At 39.5% G+C, this 18578-nt stretch overlaps 1 protein-coding gene across 1 annotated transcript in view; it reads right to left on the reverse strand.

Moving 5' to 3' along the window:
• IFNGR1 (interferon gamma receptor 1) overlaps positions 1-18578 on the reverse strand; it is a 29623-nt gene that overhangs the window by 5280 nt on the left and 5765 nt on the right. Inside the window, exons 2-6 of the mRNA XM_074862634.1 lie at positions 12244-12358; positions 11662-11834; positions 10047-10207; positions 9191-9368; positions 6735-6850 (exon numbers count right to left, since the gene is read on the reverse strand). Coding sequence (XP_074718735.1) covers positions 6735-6850; positions 9191-9368; positions 10047-10207; positions 11662-11834; positions 12244-12358 — 743 coding nt within the window. The remainder of the gene's footprint in view (positions 1-6734; positions 6851-9190; positions 9369-10046; positions 10208-11661; positions 11835-12243; positions 12359-18578) is intronic.

An 18578-nucleotide genomic window follows, 5' to 3' on the forward strand; every position in this document is an offset into this window, starting at 1 on the left:
CCCAAAAAGTTCATAATACAAATTCAATGTCATCACAACCAATCCCAACAAATTAGCAAAAATTAGTATCTGGCAAGGTCGTTAGCCTATATCTATGACTTCAACTGTTTCATTAAGACTTTTATGCAAGCTCTCAAAAATGCTTTCTATGTGCAAACACATTTGCAAGGATCAAATCCATTTCACGTCACCCACTGTATTTTAAGTCATTTGAAGTTTGCAATGTAGACAAAAACAGCAAAAGAAAAAAAAGCTGCAATACTCTTCAACTAGCTAGGGAAGCCTTTCATACTCTACAGCTAATGAGTGTAACCTGCAATGACAAATATTTTCTGGCAACTGTCTCAACTGGGACAGAAGTGAACTTTGGAAAGAGATCTTTAAAATGGCATGAGAACCTTTATGCATACCCAACGGTCATATCTATGATGAAGTCTTCCTAGTGATCTCTCCTGGGCCACTAAGTGCTCCCTCAATGCTGTGACAAACTTTAGTGTTTCACTTTGAAACCCCTCCACAGGAAGAGCATATAATTCCTTCAATGACCAGGCTCCAGCTTGTTTTAAATGATTATAACATGACTTCAGGCTGTTTAGATTCTCCTGGGGTTTTTTGTGTATTTTTTTTTAAAAGCATTTTCAAGAATACATATAAAAAACAAAGTAGGGTAAATTTTCAGTTGTGTGATGGTGTTCCCTAAAGCTAAGAGAAAGCATGGGGAGAAAGGGTTACTCAGTTAATAGTGTCCTTTTCCAAATATCATAATTTACTGTATGTGTGTATCACAGATTATCAAGTACTACAGATAAGATAATTGTACACAGTCCTGTTTTTTTGAGATACTGTTGTGGTTTAACCCCAGTCAGCAACTAAGCACCCTGCAGCTGCTTGCTCACTCCTCCTCCCTCCCACTGGGATGGGGAAGAGAATAAAAAAACCCCACAAAACTCATGGGTGGAGATAAGAATTGTTTAATAACAAAATAAAATAATAACAGTTGTAATGAAAAGGAGTATCATAAAAGAGAGAGAAAATAAAACCCAAGAAAAGACAAGTGATGCACAGTGGGTCACCACCCACTGACCGATGCCCAAGCAGTGATCCCTCCTCCCCAGCCAGCTCCCCCCGGTTTATATACTGAACATGACATCCTACGGTATGGAATATCCCTTTGGCTAGTTCGGGTCAGCTCTCCTGCCCACTCTCCTTCCCAGCTTCCTGTGTACCTGCTTGCTGGCAGAGCATGGGAAACTGAAAGCACTACTTAGCCACAACTAAAACATCAGTGTGTTATCAACATTATTCTCACACTGAATCCAAAACACGGCACTGTACCAGCTACCAGGAAGAAAATTAACTCTATTCCAGCTGAAACCAGGACAGGCACTTTGTAAAGAAATAACCTGACTGAAAGTACAGGTTGAAGCAAATTTGGAAGAAGGGGATGAGGTAAGAGGAGAAATGGGGGCAAAAAATAATACTGTTTAAAAGCTACAAGAAGGTAAAAAGAACTTCCCAGTCTGTATTAGTGTAAGAACCAAGAGCGGCATCAAAACCAGATGATCAAATCTGACTGTGCTTTTCAAGAATCTTCCTTGATCAGACGGTTGTGAGGCCGTATCTCTACATTCATACTTTTACAGTGTGCTGACTTCATTGGAACTTGCCTTCATCTCTTACTTCAGACTCATACCTTTCCTCTCAGTTGCCCTGGTATCTGTTGATAGTACTGTGGTTTATGCTGGATCAATGAAACTACTGGAGTTTAAAAAACCAAAACCAAACAACAAACACCACCACAAAGCAAACAAACACTCCCTGGAGAGCAGTTATTTGTAATCTGAGTTTTACAAACAGTTGTGTTAGTGCCACTAAATTGAGGTGATCCCCTTGGGAATCAAGGGCTGCCACTGGAAAACTAGTAAAAAGAGCATTAAGGTTGCTCCTGACACTGAGAATATACCACACTACAACCCAGCTGCCATTCAGCCATCATTCTCTCTGGGTGCTCACTTTCTGTTATGCAGAAATAGTCAGAATACTACATAAAGAATACTCAGAGTAATTTCCATGGTAAGGAAAACACCCATTTGTAAGAAGCAGATGCTTAAAAGATAGTTGCAGAAACCAGAATACAATCAATAATGCATAGATACTAAAGTGTTATGAACAGCTGGTAGAATTAAAGTACCCTTTGAAAACCTGTTTATACAGATACATGGAAAAAAATTGGATACTGATGCTATACTGACACTGACTTTGAAGGGACCAGCATCTGTAGTTTTTTTGGGGGTAGCAAAAATCTGACTCCAATAGTCACACAGTAAGTGACAAGAGAAGATAAACCTCTGTGTAAACTGGAATACTTGAGGAACGTGAACTGAAACAAAATACTATAGAAACTAAGGCTAAAAGCTGCATTTACAGCTTCCTATCTCTTCCCATAGCAGTAAATGCTCTACTAATGTTAAAACCAAAAAACCATCTTTTTAGGATTTTCACATGGCTCTAAAAATCATAGTCCTAAAATGTGTTAAGGGAACACCTTGTACTCTACACTGGTTCTGCATTTCACAGTGCCAGTTGGCAATGCTTAGAGATAGACCCTTGAGGTTGAAATAAGTACTGTCTATACAAGTACATTCAAGAATTTTGTTCTCAAAAAGGAAACCTCTTTTTTCTTGGTGAGTTTCTGAACAAAGCAAGATGGTGCAAAGACACTACTCTTCCCATCCATGAAAGGAGGAAGCCATCAGAATCAAAAACTCTCATGAGTTTCCTGGTATCAAAGGTTCTTTAAGAGTCACTGAATCATGACTACAAGATAATTTAGCAATTCATGCAGTTATTTCTAGCTTCAAAGAATCACAGCTTACTACACTAACTGGAATGCCATTCAAAGCATCTCAAGTAACAAGGATAAATAAGATATGGTTGCTATTTGATGAAAAGTATTTACCGTACGTAAGTTAATATTTTCCTTTCGTGCACATTATCTAACACTAGCAAACTGACAGCCAGCGAGCTTAAGCTGGATGTCAGCAGTATTTCCTGGCACATGCAGGTGCTCAGATATCTTCCTGTCTCTAATGACAGCACCTGAGCTTTCAGATCGTTCACTGTCTCAACAGACTAGGGTGGACACTGGTAGAAGCCAGTGTCAAGGAGACATATAAATAACATATCCCAGTTAAAGTAATCACATATATAAATAACATATAACAGTTAAGGTAGTCAACAGTTTCTTTCTTAACTTTCTTTTCTAAGGACTTGTCCACCTACAAATTTTGAAGGACACATCTTCTGGACGAGAGTTTGAGAAGTCCATTTCAAATCTTGTTAGGACCTTGACAAAATCTGCATTGCCTTTGCATGGTTCCACAACAAATTAATGCTATGTAAGTGTATAAGTAGGAGACTATGCTACTGCCCTACAGATGCTCAGAGGAAAAAACCATCTTCCCAAAAGCTAATGAAGCAGCTTCTCTCTTTTAAGATGACAATTACTTGTGGCAAGTATCAGTCAAAATTTACAAGAACAATTACAGTTTCTCCAAATCAAAAATATATGTTGTATAACCAAAAAAGGCAGAGTCACAAAGAAAATTGTTTCATGAATATCTGTAAGTGTTCTACAAATATAGTGAGAGAACACAGCCTTGTCGTTCCTGTCAGGCTCAGAAAAAGCACCATCAGACAGCAGAAAAGCATGACTTAAGTATGAGCTAAAAGTGAAAACTGATGCTTTTCAATGAGTCTTTCTTATAGAGTGGGTGTTTTCCATCCACTAAAATATTTGCCACCATTTAAAGGTAAGAGGCACTGAAAAAAAGACAGTGAAGTTAAAGCAGAGGAAAATGCCCACAGCATATCAGTAAATCAAGGCCAGGCTCCTTTTAAAGTGGATAAGCCATTATCACAAATCTTACAGCAAAAATCTAGTACAAGACAAATCACGCACAGGACAAACTGGAATGACTGAAGACAGTGGATGAAAGGAAACGGCCTCTTTAAACACTTTTTGTGAGATAAATTAAAGAAAATTAACTGCTCTAACTACAGCTAGACTGCTGAAACATCAGGTTCCCGTGATCCAGCAGAAGACTAGCAAGATGAAATCTTGTAAAGGAATCTGTTCCATTTCACTAGACGCATATTCCTGGTAGGATCCTACTAGGAATCAGAATATTTAAAACATTTAAACAAACACTTTCTCTCATGAAGGCAATCATTCAATGCCCATACTGAAAGACAGGTGCACTGTGGAAGTAGGACCTGTACATGACTGACATTCTTGGGAGTCACAAACAGCACAGAAAAGAGAATATAAAATTTCTCAAGATCTAAACAGCAATGCAATTTTTTCTTTTCTTTGGGTATGTGAGATTCTCACATTAAGCAGGCAGCTGCTTGATGGTTACTCTTACTTTGCCTTCTGTTGGAGAACTCCAACTTGCTAAAAGTCACTCTGATGATGGCATCTACTTAGAGCCACCAGGAAGCAGATCACTAGAAGGCAATAATCCTAAGGTAGGACACCTTACCTAGCCTTGTAACAGATGAAAAAATCTCCCTAAATGTTCCATTTTCAGAGAAGCTCAGGTAAAGCACAGTGGTCATAAACTGTATGGAAAGAAATGTCTAGTACATGTTCAAAGGTCAGTGACAGGCTCTCAGCTCCAAAAAGTCTACAGAGATAACTCCATATCATTAAACTTATTATTCATATTAATAATTTACATTTTTAGTCATTACTTTAAAAGATCATAAAAATAGCTAATCATTAATCATAACTTATTAATTATTCACATCATCTGTATTGAAACTATCCTTATGAGCTCTGCAATTTATGTTTCCCACTAGAGACTTCAATGGAAAGGGACAGAATCACATAATATCCCGAGTTGGAATAGACCCATGAGGATCACTGAGTCCAACTCTCGACTCGACTCAGTGTCAGCCTAGAAGTTAAACCATACATCTTAAGAGCATGGTCCAAATGCTTCCTTAACACTGACAGGCTTGGGGCCGTGACCACCTCCCTGGGGAACTTGTCTCAGTGCTTGACCACGCCGGTAACATTCTTTTTATAAATAGTTTTAGGTTTCATTCAGCTCCTTAGCAACAAAGCGTGATGTGGAATGTGAACCAGACTGTGGTATACTGGAACCTAGGAATCACAAGATAACATGTAGCCCAGTAAATTGAGAATAGGGTCACACAAATGAGTTTCTACAAGATGAGCTGAAGCGTGAATTTGTAGCATGCAACAGGAAGCTCACAGGAGTTAAGGAGCACAAATTCTATCTGTACAATATTCTTCTTCCCAATGCCTTAGATGCGTTATCCACAGTAGTACTGGGAAGCCAGAATAACTATGGATCCATTGAGCATACCACTGTCACTCTGCATGAGCTACCTTTTGCTATAATGAATGGTCTTCACAAGAATTACTGTGTGTCTATGTAGGACATAATGTTATGTATTCAGACAGTTACATACTGGTGTGAAGATAAAAAAAAGTCTCCAGTGTCTCACTTTTTCCACAGGCCTGTGTGTTTTGATATTGAGGTCTAGCTGCAGATTCCATCAGACAGGTTTCTCTCATCTTATTTTTTAGAGTCTACACTGTGAATGACTATCTCTGAACTAGTCTCATTGTTACTGATTTGTTATTTGAGTTGATGACTTTTTGGTAATTTTGATAAGGAATGATTAGGACTAATCAAATGGAATTTCACAGGAATATCGGTTTTTATAATAGATAGTGGTGTAATGTTTTAAGTAGTCATAGAGATATTGTATTTAGTTTAAAGTAACCATACAACCAGTTATGCTGCTAGACAAGGTACCATTGTTAGACTGTTCGGTCAGGACGATTTATTGCCCTGTAGACCAGGTGTTTTAGAAGTTGCATTGTGAAAGGGCCTCAAAGCATGTTAAAATCACAATGTGAGCCAAAGTCCTTGAGTCAAGGACATTGGAGGGTCTTTCTTTTAGATCAGTAGTCTGTGGTAGTCACAAAAGCAGCCCCCCGACTCATTTCAGGACTCACGTGCGCATGACCAGAAAGAGGTGGGAGTAAGAAAATGAGTTACAGGGATTATCATGTTTATGTATGAGAACTTGATTAATATGTATTACTGTATCCTGTATTATCAGCATGCTACACGAGTTAGGTGTGTGTTGTTGGTGAGACAACTCCCCTACGCACACATGGAATTTTATCTGAATGTAAGAAAATTTTTACTGTGAGGGTGGTTAAACACTGGGACAGGTTGCCCACAGCAGTTGTGGCATCTCCTTCCTTAGAGGTATTCAAAACCCAACTGGACAAAGTCCTGGGCAACCTGCTTTTGCTGACCCTGCTGGAACAAAAGGGTTGGACTAGACAATCTCAAAAAGTCTCTTCTAACCTCAGTGATTCTGTAGTTCTGTGTCTCTGCTACTAGAATGAATAAAAACCTGTCTGTGTATACACATACTGAGTTTTTAAGAACCAAGTTCTCAAACTAGACCAACTACTGATATTTCAATTAAAAAGAGACTGAAGTCTAGCCCTAAAACAAATACAAGGCATCTGGTTGCAGAGGTTGTCAGAATATTAGACTCATATAAATACTAAACATCTATAAGATCATGGTAAAAAAAAAAATGAGACAGACATAAAGATGTTATAAAAGTTACCCAGTTGGATATTAAAAATCTGATGCAGATAAGAAGTCTGAACTTACCAAAGACTTAGGCAGTTTTATGTTCTTCTCCCTTAGTTTCTTGCAGCCACAACATACTGCCAATATTAGACCCAGGCTCAGAATAACACCACACGGAATGACGATATACTCTGTGCCTAAGAAGTTAGAGCAAGATCTGTTAGGGAGTTTGGAAAAAATAAACAACTGCTGTATCATTTAGAATAACTTCAGAAACTGTAATAGAATCATAGAAACATAGAATGGTTTGGGTTGGGTTGGAAGGGACCTTAAAAATCAACTAGTTCCAACCCCATTGCCAGGGGCAGAAACACCACTAGATCAGGTTGCTCCAAACCCCCGAACAACCTGGCCTTGAACACTTCCAGGGAGGGGGTAGCCACCACTTCTCTGGTGTCTCACCACCCTCACAGTGAAGAATTTCTTCCTTATATTCAATTTAAATCTACCTTCTTCCAGTTTAAAGCCATTACCCCTTGTCCTACCACTACATGCCCTTGTAAAAAGTCCCTCCCCAGATTTCCTGTAGGTCCCCTTCAGGTACTGGATGGCTGCTATAAAGTCTCCCCAGAGCCTTTTCTTCTCCAGACCAAACCCCAACTCTCTCAGCCTGTCCCCACAGGGGAGGTGCTCCAGCCCCCTGATCATCTTTGTGGCCCTCCTCTGGACTTGCTCCAACAGTTCCATGTCTCCTTATACCAGGGTCCCTAGAGCTATACTCCAGGGAGGGGTCTCACAAAAGCAGAGTAGAGGGGCAGAATCACTTCCCTTGACTTGCTGGTCACACTTCTTTTGATGTAGCCCAGGATGTGGTTGGCTTTCTGGGCTACAAACACACATTGCTGGGTCACGTTAAGCTTCTTGTCAACCAACACCCCCAAGTTCTTCTCCTTAGGGCTGCTTTCAATCCATTCTCCACCCAGCCTGTATTTGTGCTTGGGATTGCCCTGACCCATGTGCAGGACCTTGCACTTGGCCTTGTTGAACTTCATGAGGTTTGCATGGTCCCACCTCTCAAGCCTGTCCAGGTCCCTCTGGATGGCACATCCCTTCCCTCCAGTGTGTCGACCACACCACACAACTTGGTGTTATTGGCAAACTCGCTGAGGGTGCACTCAATCCCACTGTCCATGTCACCAATAAAGATGTTAAACAGCACTGGTCCCAATATTGGCCCCTGAGGAACGCCACTTGTCACTGCTCTCCACTTGGACATTGAGCTGTTGACTGCAACTCTTTGTGTGTGACCATCCAGCCAATTCCTTATACACTGAACAGTCCATCCGTCAAATCCATGTCTCTCCAATTTAGACAAGGATGTTGGTTGTGTGGGACAGTGTCACATGCTTTGCACAAGTCCAGGTAGATGACATAGTTGCTCTTCCCTTATCCACCAACACTGTAACCGCATTGTAGAAAGCCACCAAATTTGCCAGGCATGATTTGCCCTTAGTGAAGCCATGCTGGCTGTCACCAATCACCTCCTTACAGCTCAGAATGCTTAGCTGTAACATGCGAATTTGTTTTTCACTCAAGAAAACTTAAATTTATAAAGCATCATATCAAGTAAATAAAAATTAGAATGACAGAAGATTTTCAATTTATATAAACACAATCATGTTTTTATAGAGGTAAAGGAATTTTGTAGCTAGTTTTTTGCTTCTTAGAGCTGACAGACGGGGATGAACAGATTTGTACATTTCCATGTGACAGCATATTAACTGACATAATAATTACATATAGTCTATGTACAATAAAAATAAAATGTGAAATCTTCCAAAACATAGAAATTTTAACTATTATTAGCAAGATTCCACTATTCTGATTCTTCTTAACGTTCTCCCCCTCAATCATATTGCTGTTCTTGTGCGTAAAAAACAACACAACAGCTTCTATCAATTTTATCTCTTTTCTCCAGTGAAGTTTTGAGCCATAATGAAGTAACATTAAAAAGTTTATAAGAGGTTATCAGAGATATAAAGTTGGGTCACTAGCTGCCTCTGTTCTCTTTAATTAAGAAAAAGACATTAATACCTCAATTTTATGAGAATTTCATAGTTACTTCGAACTCAAGAAAGTCTATACACATTTTCCTCAGTGATAAGACTGAGCAAAAAGCCATTTGTTAGGAGAGAGAAAATGCTTCTGAAAACCATATAACTTGGTGAATGATCCATTTGTCATTTGTTATTTACACCAATGATCAGGTGCAATGGAAACAGGTTTTGTAATACCAATGAAGCAGGAAAAGCACCCAAAAAATAGTCAAGGGTACTTGAAAATAACATATGATCTTTAAAAGGTCTTTAAAACTGGGCAAATGCATTTGGAAAAGAATGACCATGCTTTCCCTTTTCTCATATTCTCTGATGGGCATCTAAGTCATCTCATGGCTGTATCAGAGCTCAAATACTTAGCTAGATCAGATCTCTGGTCAGACTCAGTATGTTCTTACTAAAGTTTTAGAATCCTCTTACCCAATGTCTGCTTGAGAGGAATATGAATGCAGGTTTCTTCTGATGGGGCAACAACCATCAGTTCACCATACAAACTTCCCTTTGCTAAAACACAGTAAGTGGAACCTCCCGCTGGAACTCGGATGTTGAGGCTACATTTATACACCGTACAGTTGTCTTCAGGGAACTCTTCTTTACTCTGAAAAAACCCAAAAGTAACATTATATCATTTGACTCAATCCAACAATAGAAATATTATAGTACCTTCCAACACTTCAAAAAAATGTTAAAACACTATTAGATGTGGCTCCTACACCATCTACATGACTTGCAAAAGCTGTGTGAACTTCAGCTGTTAGACCATGGTGCTTTCAGCTAAAATACTGTTCATAGTCTCGATGTGCATTTTTAATCCACTTATAAAACTTATAGTGGATGCATATGAAAAAGTAACTGTAAATAAACACACCTACTATCATCTTCCTCAGGTTCACCTTCCATGATTGCTAAATAAAGTGGTATCAGTATCTTGAAAGGTAATCTTATTAGATGAAAGGTCTATCTAGACAACTGAAAGGGGCATAAGTTATCAATGTTATAGCATGTACGCAGAAACAACAGCATGGGATCAAGTAATTAGCTTGTGTACAGTTAACGCAACAATCTCATTTTTGTTATAAGATGTCCAGTTGGACAATTAAAATCCAGACCTTCCAGTCACGTATCTCACTGTGATGCACTTGACATTTTAGGGTTTCAGTAGTCCTATGCTATGTTCAACTGTTTTCTTGGCTCTGTGTTATGGGAGTAAACCCCTTGTTTATGAGTTTAAGGTAAACAAGTATTTTTAATTTGAAGTTTTCATTCTAGGACTTACTGGATTTTTACGATCCCAAAACATCACCGTGTACATGAGCTCTGAATAAACATTTCTGATCCAAGAAGGAGACTCCACAGATGGAAATGCAGGATGGTAAATATCAACTGTGATTTCATCACCATGCCTTGAGAGGTTCAGTTTTGGTGGTCCTATTTTTCCTGCAACACATTGCACCTTTGCTATCAGGTCAAAGCTTTTAATATAAAATATGCTATTTATACTTATCTTTTCAAAATTCATCAGAAATTTGAGAAGAATTACATGATTATTTCAATGCTGGTAATATCGCACAGCTGTGACACTTAGAAGTAATGGAGGCTTTTGGATATATTCATGAATCTGCTTCTAAAATGGAAACACAGATTGTTTCTGCAGAATTTCACTGTTAAGCAATCGAACTTTCCTATACCTGTAAGGCCATAAAAATTCAGCTCACTGACAACAGAAGAAACTAACAAAGTAAACATCTATATGTCAACGAGAACAGAACACAAAATACTACTGACTAGATCCCACCATAAATCACACTCAGCTAAAACAATACTGTACTGAAACAAAGGCTATCTGAAAATCCAAACAAATCTCATCTTGAGCAACAGTACTTAGGAAGCCTGATTTCCCATCGCAATGGCCTATGTGAATTTTTGATGTCCAATGATCTGTCTGAACATATAAGTTTCTTGTTCAATGGGAAAATGATTTCTTCTCTCCTCCATACATGGCTACCAATTTTCTGCAAACTGTCAAACTGAGCATTATTACCATGACTTCTGTCCCTTTGCCTAGAAACCAGCCACTGATTCCAAGTCATGGGAGTACTGAGTGGGGAGGGAATCATAGCAGAAAACAAAGAGGGACTCCACTTATTCAGCTCCAGCAATGCAGAAATCCAGCTCTATCTAAAGCATAGCCCAACTCAGGGAGAATGTCCTGCCTGAAAGCTATACATTGAGAATGAAGCAAGTACAAGAGGAAGTCTCTCAGTCTTTCCTCACTGTTGTATCTGCTTTGCACTGTCCATGCAATGCTGGGGACTGCCCCATTGTTTTGGGCAGGCTGGCCTGGAGTCTAGACACACAATTTACTTTTACAATACTGATCTGAAAAACTGTGATTTCTTCCGAAGCAGCGCAAAGGATTTACATGAAGAATGAGTAACTGTTAGTTATCCAGCTACAGTGGACTCCCATAGCTTCTAGATACTATCTAGGCATCCAAAGCTGTCAGTACATGAGATTATAGTGTCCAGTAAGGCATCACCAACCACCTGAATACTACTTCAATGACGCCTAAAAGTTCACAGCTTCCAGCAGCAGTTTCCTACCCTAAAGTGGCAAGGATATGGGAAGGATGCAGAGTGCACCACCAGCATTGCTTTCTTGCCTTTAGAAGTTTTGAAAAAAACATTCAGATACCACAGTGACAGGGCTAACAAGTCCCTATAGAGGCAGAACTAGAGAAGTTCCTACTGAAAACCATCATGCTTCATTTCATCCTGGACTCCTGACTTTCTGATATTCCCAAATGAGACACAGTAATACAGCAAAAAGGATAATTACTAAATTTTAATTTTGGGAAAAAATTACAGGGTTTAGTTTATGATGGAACTTACCATGCTTTTGCAAAATAAACTCATTTGTCTCAACATACTCAGACTGTTGTGACCCAACAACAGCTTTAACTCGAAGCCAGTGAGAGATAAAAGGGTCACTTATTTCCCTTGAGAGATCACAAAAATGGGTTGAAATATTCACGCAGGTTGAGACGATCTTATAGTAACCTAAACTGTAAAACAGATAAGTAATAATTAATACAAATTAATATAAAGTATTAATACAATTAATACAATTGCACGATACTGTACGATACACTGCCTGTGACAAAACATCTGTGAGGGTGACTAAGCACTGGCACAAGTTGCCCAGGGTGGCTGTGGAGTCTGGACATGGGCCTGGGCAACCTGCTCTAGGTGATCCAACTTGAGCAGGGGGGTTGGAACAGATGACCTCCAGAGGTCCCTGCCAACCTCAACCATTCTGTTATTTGTCAGATTTTGCCTTAATTTACACTTAGGCAACCTTCATCCTACATGACTTCACAACATAGAAACAAAAGAATTTACCATGGACTGATTGCTTTTATATGCTTCTAGAGACTATCAGGTTCAGGAAATGACAAAAGAGTAAGAACTTACGTGTAAGGTTTGATTTCCACAATAAAACGAGGAGTTTCAGACATATGTGGGTACTGCCAATGCAATACAGTTTTGAAATTTTCAGATGTTACTACAATCTGCATTGGTGAAGGCACTAGAAGAAATAGAACAATTGCACTTTGATAAACAGATCTAGTCAAATATAAGAACAGCTCAATATATTTCTAAATTATTTGGAAAAGGCAAGATGCTAGAAATGACTGGAAAAATTAGACATAAAAGTCGCAAATACTTCCCCCCAAATGGGGGGGTGGGGGGGTTTGTCACCAGTATGAACACATATGAGCCCTGTAAGATGATTATTCTTCTCTCCTACACAGACAGCTTTCTTTCTGTTTACAACCCAGAATCTCATATAACCCTTGCCCATTGAAAAAGAGTCCATCAGATAGACCATATCAGGTTTCATAAGCTGTGATGATTATACCCATGTTGGTATTATAAAGATACACCAGCAAGACAGATAGCATGAATTTAGTGAAGTTAGAGATTAGCCCAGCTCCTGTAAATTTCTATTGCTCTTCAGAAACTGAATTGGGCTGAGGGGGGTGGCAGGGGGGAGAGGATACTAAAGCTGCAGTATCATGGTCTGTGCTCCATGGGAGTCCTACTGAATCCTACTGTCTCCTGACTCAGCCTTGCCAAAAGACACCAGGCCTGCTGGGGAAAGCCTGGATTCAACATGAATTTCCGACAATGCCATTTTTACCACTTGAGCGGCATTTTTAAAAAGCTGTGGTGATAATAAACTACTAATGTTTGTAAGGAATTTGAACACTGAAGCTGTAATGTAGTTCCATATACAGGAAAGCATTTGAAGTACATTTAGTAAACATCATCAAAGATAATGTAGTAAGCAAACTAAAAAGCAGCATCAGTAGTTTCCTCATACAGCAAGCTTCTGTTCCAAGCGTCAACAGTGACAGAGATATCAGGGGAGAAGCTGCAGGGGAAGGAAAATTACATGACCCTGTTACTACTGAAGGCTGTCACATGGCATTCAGAAGAAGAACAAATTAAGGTCACTCAACCGATTTTAACTGTTACTTCTTAGCTTCTCAATGTCTGGTATGGCATCCTTAATGTTGTCTTAATATAGCCTTTGTGAAATGTTGACAGGTAACTCATATTTGACCTGCTCTAGACTACTGTCTGTTCACAAAGCAAGTGCTCCAACTTCACTCTGTGATATCTTGAGAGAAAGTAAACAATTTTCACATCTTGCAAACAAGACCACAAAGATAACACTCTACAGAAAGTAACACACAGAGGCTGAGACATGCTATTAACCACGAAGATTTGATACACATAACATACATCACTCTGCAAATGGTGCTGTGGTTTAGTTATGTTTTAATATGTACAAAAGTGGTATTTCAGTTATTGGAAAAAAGGAACACAATCACCTCAACCACAAGAAAAAAAAGGTGACAAATTGACACAAGAGGTGTCAAAGCACATAAATGTTACTCCAAATATTTCATTTTAAGGCACAGTGTATAAGTCTTGCAAAATTTTACTTTTGTGTACTAATACAAATAAAACTATGCTTAACAAAGGAATGGAAAATAAAATCCTAGAATATACTTGAACTGCCAGTAGAAGCTACATGACTTTTAGTTATGTGATTACATACCACTTTGCTTTCTCCTCCCCTCATTCTTCCTCCCATCAGCACATTTTTGTTTTATTTTGTACACAGACAGTTGCTACCCCGGATTTCAAAATAGCAAACTAAGCTACTCAGGAAGCTACTTAGGAGTGTCGTCTGGCAGTCTGCTTTTGAGGTCTTAGGGGTCCATGAGTGCTGGTCAGCTTTTAAGAACCACCTTTTAGAAGCACAGCAAGCAGGCAGCTTGGCTGAACAGGGAACTTCTTGTGGAGCTCAGGAGGAAAAAGAAATTGTATGATCTCTGGAAGCAAGGTCAGGCTTTGCAGGAAGATTAGAGAAACACAGCTTGCAGGGAGAAGACAGAAAAGGCCAAAGCTGAACCTACTGTTTAAAGTGGCCAGTGTTGTTTCAAATAACAAGAAGGGCTTTTTAAAGTATGTTAATAGTAAGTCTAAGAGAAACCTTGGACCAATACTTGTTGAAGATGGTCACCTGACTAATAAGGATGAAGAAAAAGCAGAGGCATTCAACGTTGGGTGTTTTTTTTTTTTTTCAGGCTGTAACAATACTGATAGATCTTGGGATGCCTCGTTCTCTGAGTCAGAGGACCCCAAGTGCAGGAACAGTGACTTACCATTTGTGGCCACTGAAATAATAAGGGGCCAGCTGTATCAGCTGAATGTTCACAAGTCCATGCAATCTGAGGGGATTCACCCCAGAGCACTGAAGGAGCTAGCAGATGTTATAGTAGGACTCCTCTCAATCACAAACCAAAGGTCTGGGGAGGTCCCGGCTGACTGGAAGCTAGCCAGCACTATTCCAATTTACAAGAAGGGTGTGAGGGAAGACCCAGGAAACTACAGACCTGTTAGTCTAACCTCAATACCTGGAAAAATTAGGGAGAAGATCATACGAGGTGCTACTGAAAGACATTTAAAGAACAATACAATCATCAGGCATAGTCAACATGGGTTCACAAAGAGAAGTCCTGTTTAACTAATTTAATATCCTTCTACGATAAGGTCACCCACTTAGTGGATGAAGGGAAGGCAGTGGATGTAGTTTTTCCAGATTTTAGTAAGGCTTTTCATACTGTCCCTCACAGCATTCTTCTGGACAAATTGTCCAACTGTGAGATCAGCAGGTACCGGTGCTCTGGGTGAAGAAGTGGCTGAACAGCAGGGCTCGAAGGGTTGCAGTGAATGGGGCTGCATCTGGGTTGTGACCAGTCACCAGTGGTGTTCCTCAGGGCTCAATTCTAGGGCCTCTTTTGTTCAATATTTTACCGATGATCTGGATGCAGGAGTTGAATGCACCATTAGCAACTCTGCCAACGATACTAAACTTGGAGGTGCTGTTGACTCTCTCAAAGCACAAGAAGCCTTGTAGAGGGATCTATATAGATTGGAGCACCGGGCAATGATCAATGGGGATTTAACAAGTCCAAATGCCAGATTCTACACCTGGGATGGAGTAACACTGGTCGCAAGTATAAACTCGGAAAGGAGAGGCACAATAACATAATACTCTGAAGTACTTGTGAATGCTGAGTGACCAAATAGAACTAAAAGGAATCTACCAAGTCACTCCTCCACAGCTCCATGAAAGACTACTCAACCTAATTCTCCACTCTTTCATCCAGAGATGATTTTTAACATGCTCCAGCTCTGAGACTATAAAGGAACTAGCAGAAAACAAGCTTTCCTCAAGAAAAGACAATTTTCTTCACAAACTATACCACCATATAAACCACCTTACCAGCCACCAGCAACATCACCACCAATATGTCAAGATCTCCAACGGGACTACACATTGGCCTTGATCACGTACAGGAACAAGTTTACACATACCACCAGCTCATCCTTTTCATCCCCACTTTTAACAACTTTGCTTCCAGTGATCAATTTAAACACTAGCTTCCTCTCTGATCTTTCACTCCATATCCTCAACAGACATAAAGGACATGTTTCAGCATGAGCTGAGAAGCTAAAACTCTTAACTCTACTTACAAACAAAAGCCAGTATAGAAACAGATTTATAGCACACCTCCTCTCATCTCATTAACCTTTCCATATTTCACAGGGCAAGAATTATTCCCCTCTTTCTAAGGGTTGACACCTTATTACTCTACCACTGCCCTTATTCTCTACAGGCACCAACCATCTTGTCTCTCAAGTGGTCTAATGGATATGTAGTAAAGTCAAATGTAAATTGTTCTCAGCTTGTATTTATTTTTGAGTTTTGCTGGTTCTACTTAAAAGCCAAAGATGGCCTAACAGCTCATCTCCTTTCCTTAATTACACTGGTTATTTTCATGGAAGACTATCTCTACCTGCAAACCTTGCCTAACCAATTTGAGTGACCAAGGACCTTACTCTTCAGGTCATTTAGCAATAAGACACAGAAACTTTGCACAAGTGACGGCAGCTTAAGATGCAGAAGTGAGTGCTCAGCAGTGCAACAGTTCAGACCAAAGGCCCTCGAAACAGGCATGGAGAATGGATCAGCTTGTGATCACCCATGGAAAGTATTTTTAATGCCTTGGTCAGGTAATTCTAGTCCCTTCAGGTTTGCTACCTCTCCTGCATGCCCATCTCCAACCAATCAAATGGTCTTCATTGTCCAGCCCACAGTCCCTTTTCTCAGGCTGTCTATCTGACTTCTAATGGTTGCTCCTCCAGTCAGTGCAGAGACAGGGCCTTGGGACATCAGCCTCATTTCACTCCAGTATCAAGACTACAGACCATAGAGAACATGGCAGATTTTCAAAGTGCTAATGTCTAATCTTCATAGATGCTATTTCTGCATATTGCCAGTTAAAATGCCATAATACTTTATGTGAACACTGTTTTACTTAACCTATAATGAAGCATTAATTTTTTAAATATGTTACACTATGTTGTTCAGCAGGCACAACTGGAGGAAGATGCTAGTGGCTAGTGCCACAATGGTAACCTTTAAACATAAAACTCCTCCTAATTTATAATAAACGTAAATGCAGCAACACTCAAAGTGCAAATTCAAACGGTGAGAACCTAAGTGTGGAAAAAGTGAGAAGAAAATTGATCAGCAAATCATGTTGTGATGCATGACACAGGACACTCAAATTCTAGTTTGCCTCCAGTTCAAATGTAGGGATTTCCATCTACAGTTAGCTCTGTTCACCTTGAGTTGTAAGACAGCAATACTGGCTGACAGTAAGGCAGAGACAACAGCAAGAACATTTTTTTCCACAGGAATACAGAAATTGAATTGTGTATGTGCACTGTGGAACAACATAAGAGGAACTTCAGACAGCAGCACTATGTGCAGAAAATAAAGGAATAAATGGCAAAGGTAGGCCAGTCAGATTTACATTTCTTTAAGAGTACCAAAAGAAACTAAACATGCCTGGATTTTGAGGATAAAGAACTGGAATGTTGGAAAGCAAAGGTAGGAGTAAAGTAGGGATAAAAGCAAACACAAGCACTATCACAGGGTGACCTAGAAGTTGACCATTTAATAGAGAACAGGTGTAGGAATGCAACTGCACAGTTTATCCCAGCAAGCTCACACCTGCATCAGTTTATAGCCAACACACATAGCTCAGAGAGAAATGTGAATATTTACTTGTTCATATACAAACAATCCAGACTAACTATTGCTGCCATATTGGTGGCAAAGACCTCAGCAGATGTGACTACTGTGGGGTGTGTGTATACATATAATCAAATATCTTTTCAGTGTGCAATTATCTTAACTAATGTATTTAAGTTTTGGAGACTTTTACGTCTTCAGCAAACCTGCATAGCGGACAGGAAGGAAACACGTGGGAGGAAATTAAAAACCAAATGCCACTAAAAGATACTTGTTCTACTGCAAGTATCTGTTGCTTGGTTTCAGGCTGCTGAGAAATAAGGGTTTTTTGGTTGGGTTTTTTTTTTTTTTTTTTTCAAAGTAACAGGAACAAGTGTACCTAAGTTGCATGTCCTAAGATTAAGGAAGATACCTCATAGAACTAAGCCACTAGTTGTACAAAATCTATGATGTAGTTCTGCTTCAAAAGCATCCACCAAACCAGAAAACGCTTGCCTGGATCTACAAGACTAACTTGTCTTGTTTTGTACATTCAGTTCCCCAAGTCAAAAATCACCACACTGCAGATCTTTCACAAATCTCAGCAGGGTCAGACATGTGCAAACCGAGAAAGATTTCTATACTAGCTTGAAACTAGACTATCTTATTCACTATATAAATGCTCCTGAACAATACTACCTATGGAAAGTACTCATGAAATACAAGTTTGAAGCAGCCATATATCCAATAAAATCTATTTTTAAAGCATATACAGAAGGACTTAGTATTTTTTTTATATATGTAGGTATCCCACCTCTTCATTGAGCCTCAGCAATGTGTTGCCCAACAGCAAAAATTGAATCAATGAACTGGAAAACAGGACATTTCAGAGACGTAAAAATGAGACAATCTTTAAATTGATGTTTGTATCTTGTGCAACACCGAAGTTCCTTCTCTTATTCTGGCAGAGGCCACAAGATATTACTGTATACAGAGAGGCTTTTATCACCACTGTTCACAGAAGTGCAATTTAACTGGAAGTACAACAACGCATGTAACAGAAGAGTGCCTGATGAGTCCACAAATGCAGACTCTGTGGTCCAGCTATCTGAGACAACAGCTGCTTAAAGAACCACAGAGTTCATTC

Source organism: Strix uralensis, chromosome 3 (genome assembly GCF_047716275.1).
Source record: "Strix uralensis isolate ZFMK-TIS-50842 chromosome 3, bStrUra1, whole genome shotgun sequence".
NCBI lineage: Eukaryota > Metazoa > Chordata > Aves > Strigiformes > Strigidae > Strix > Strix uralensis.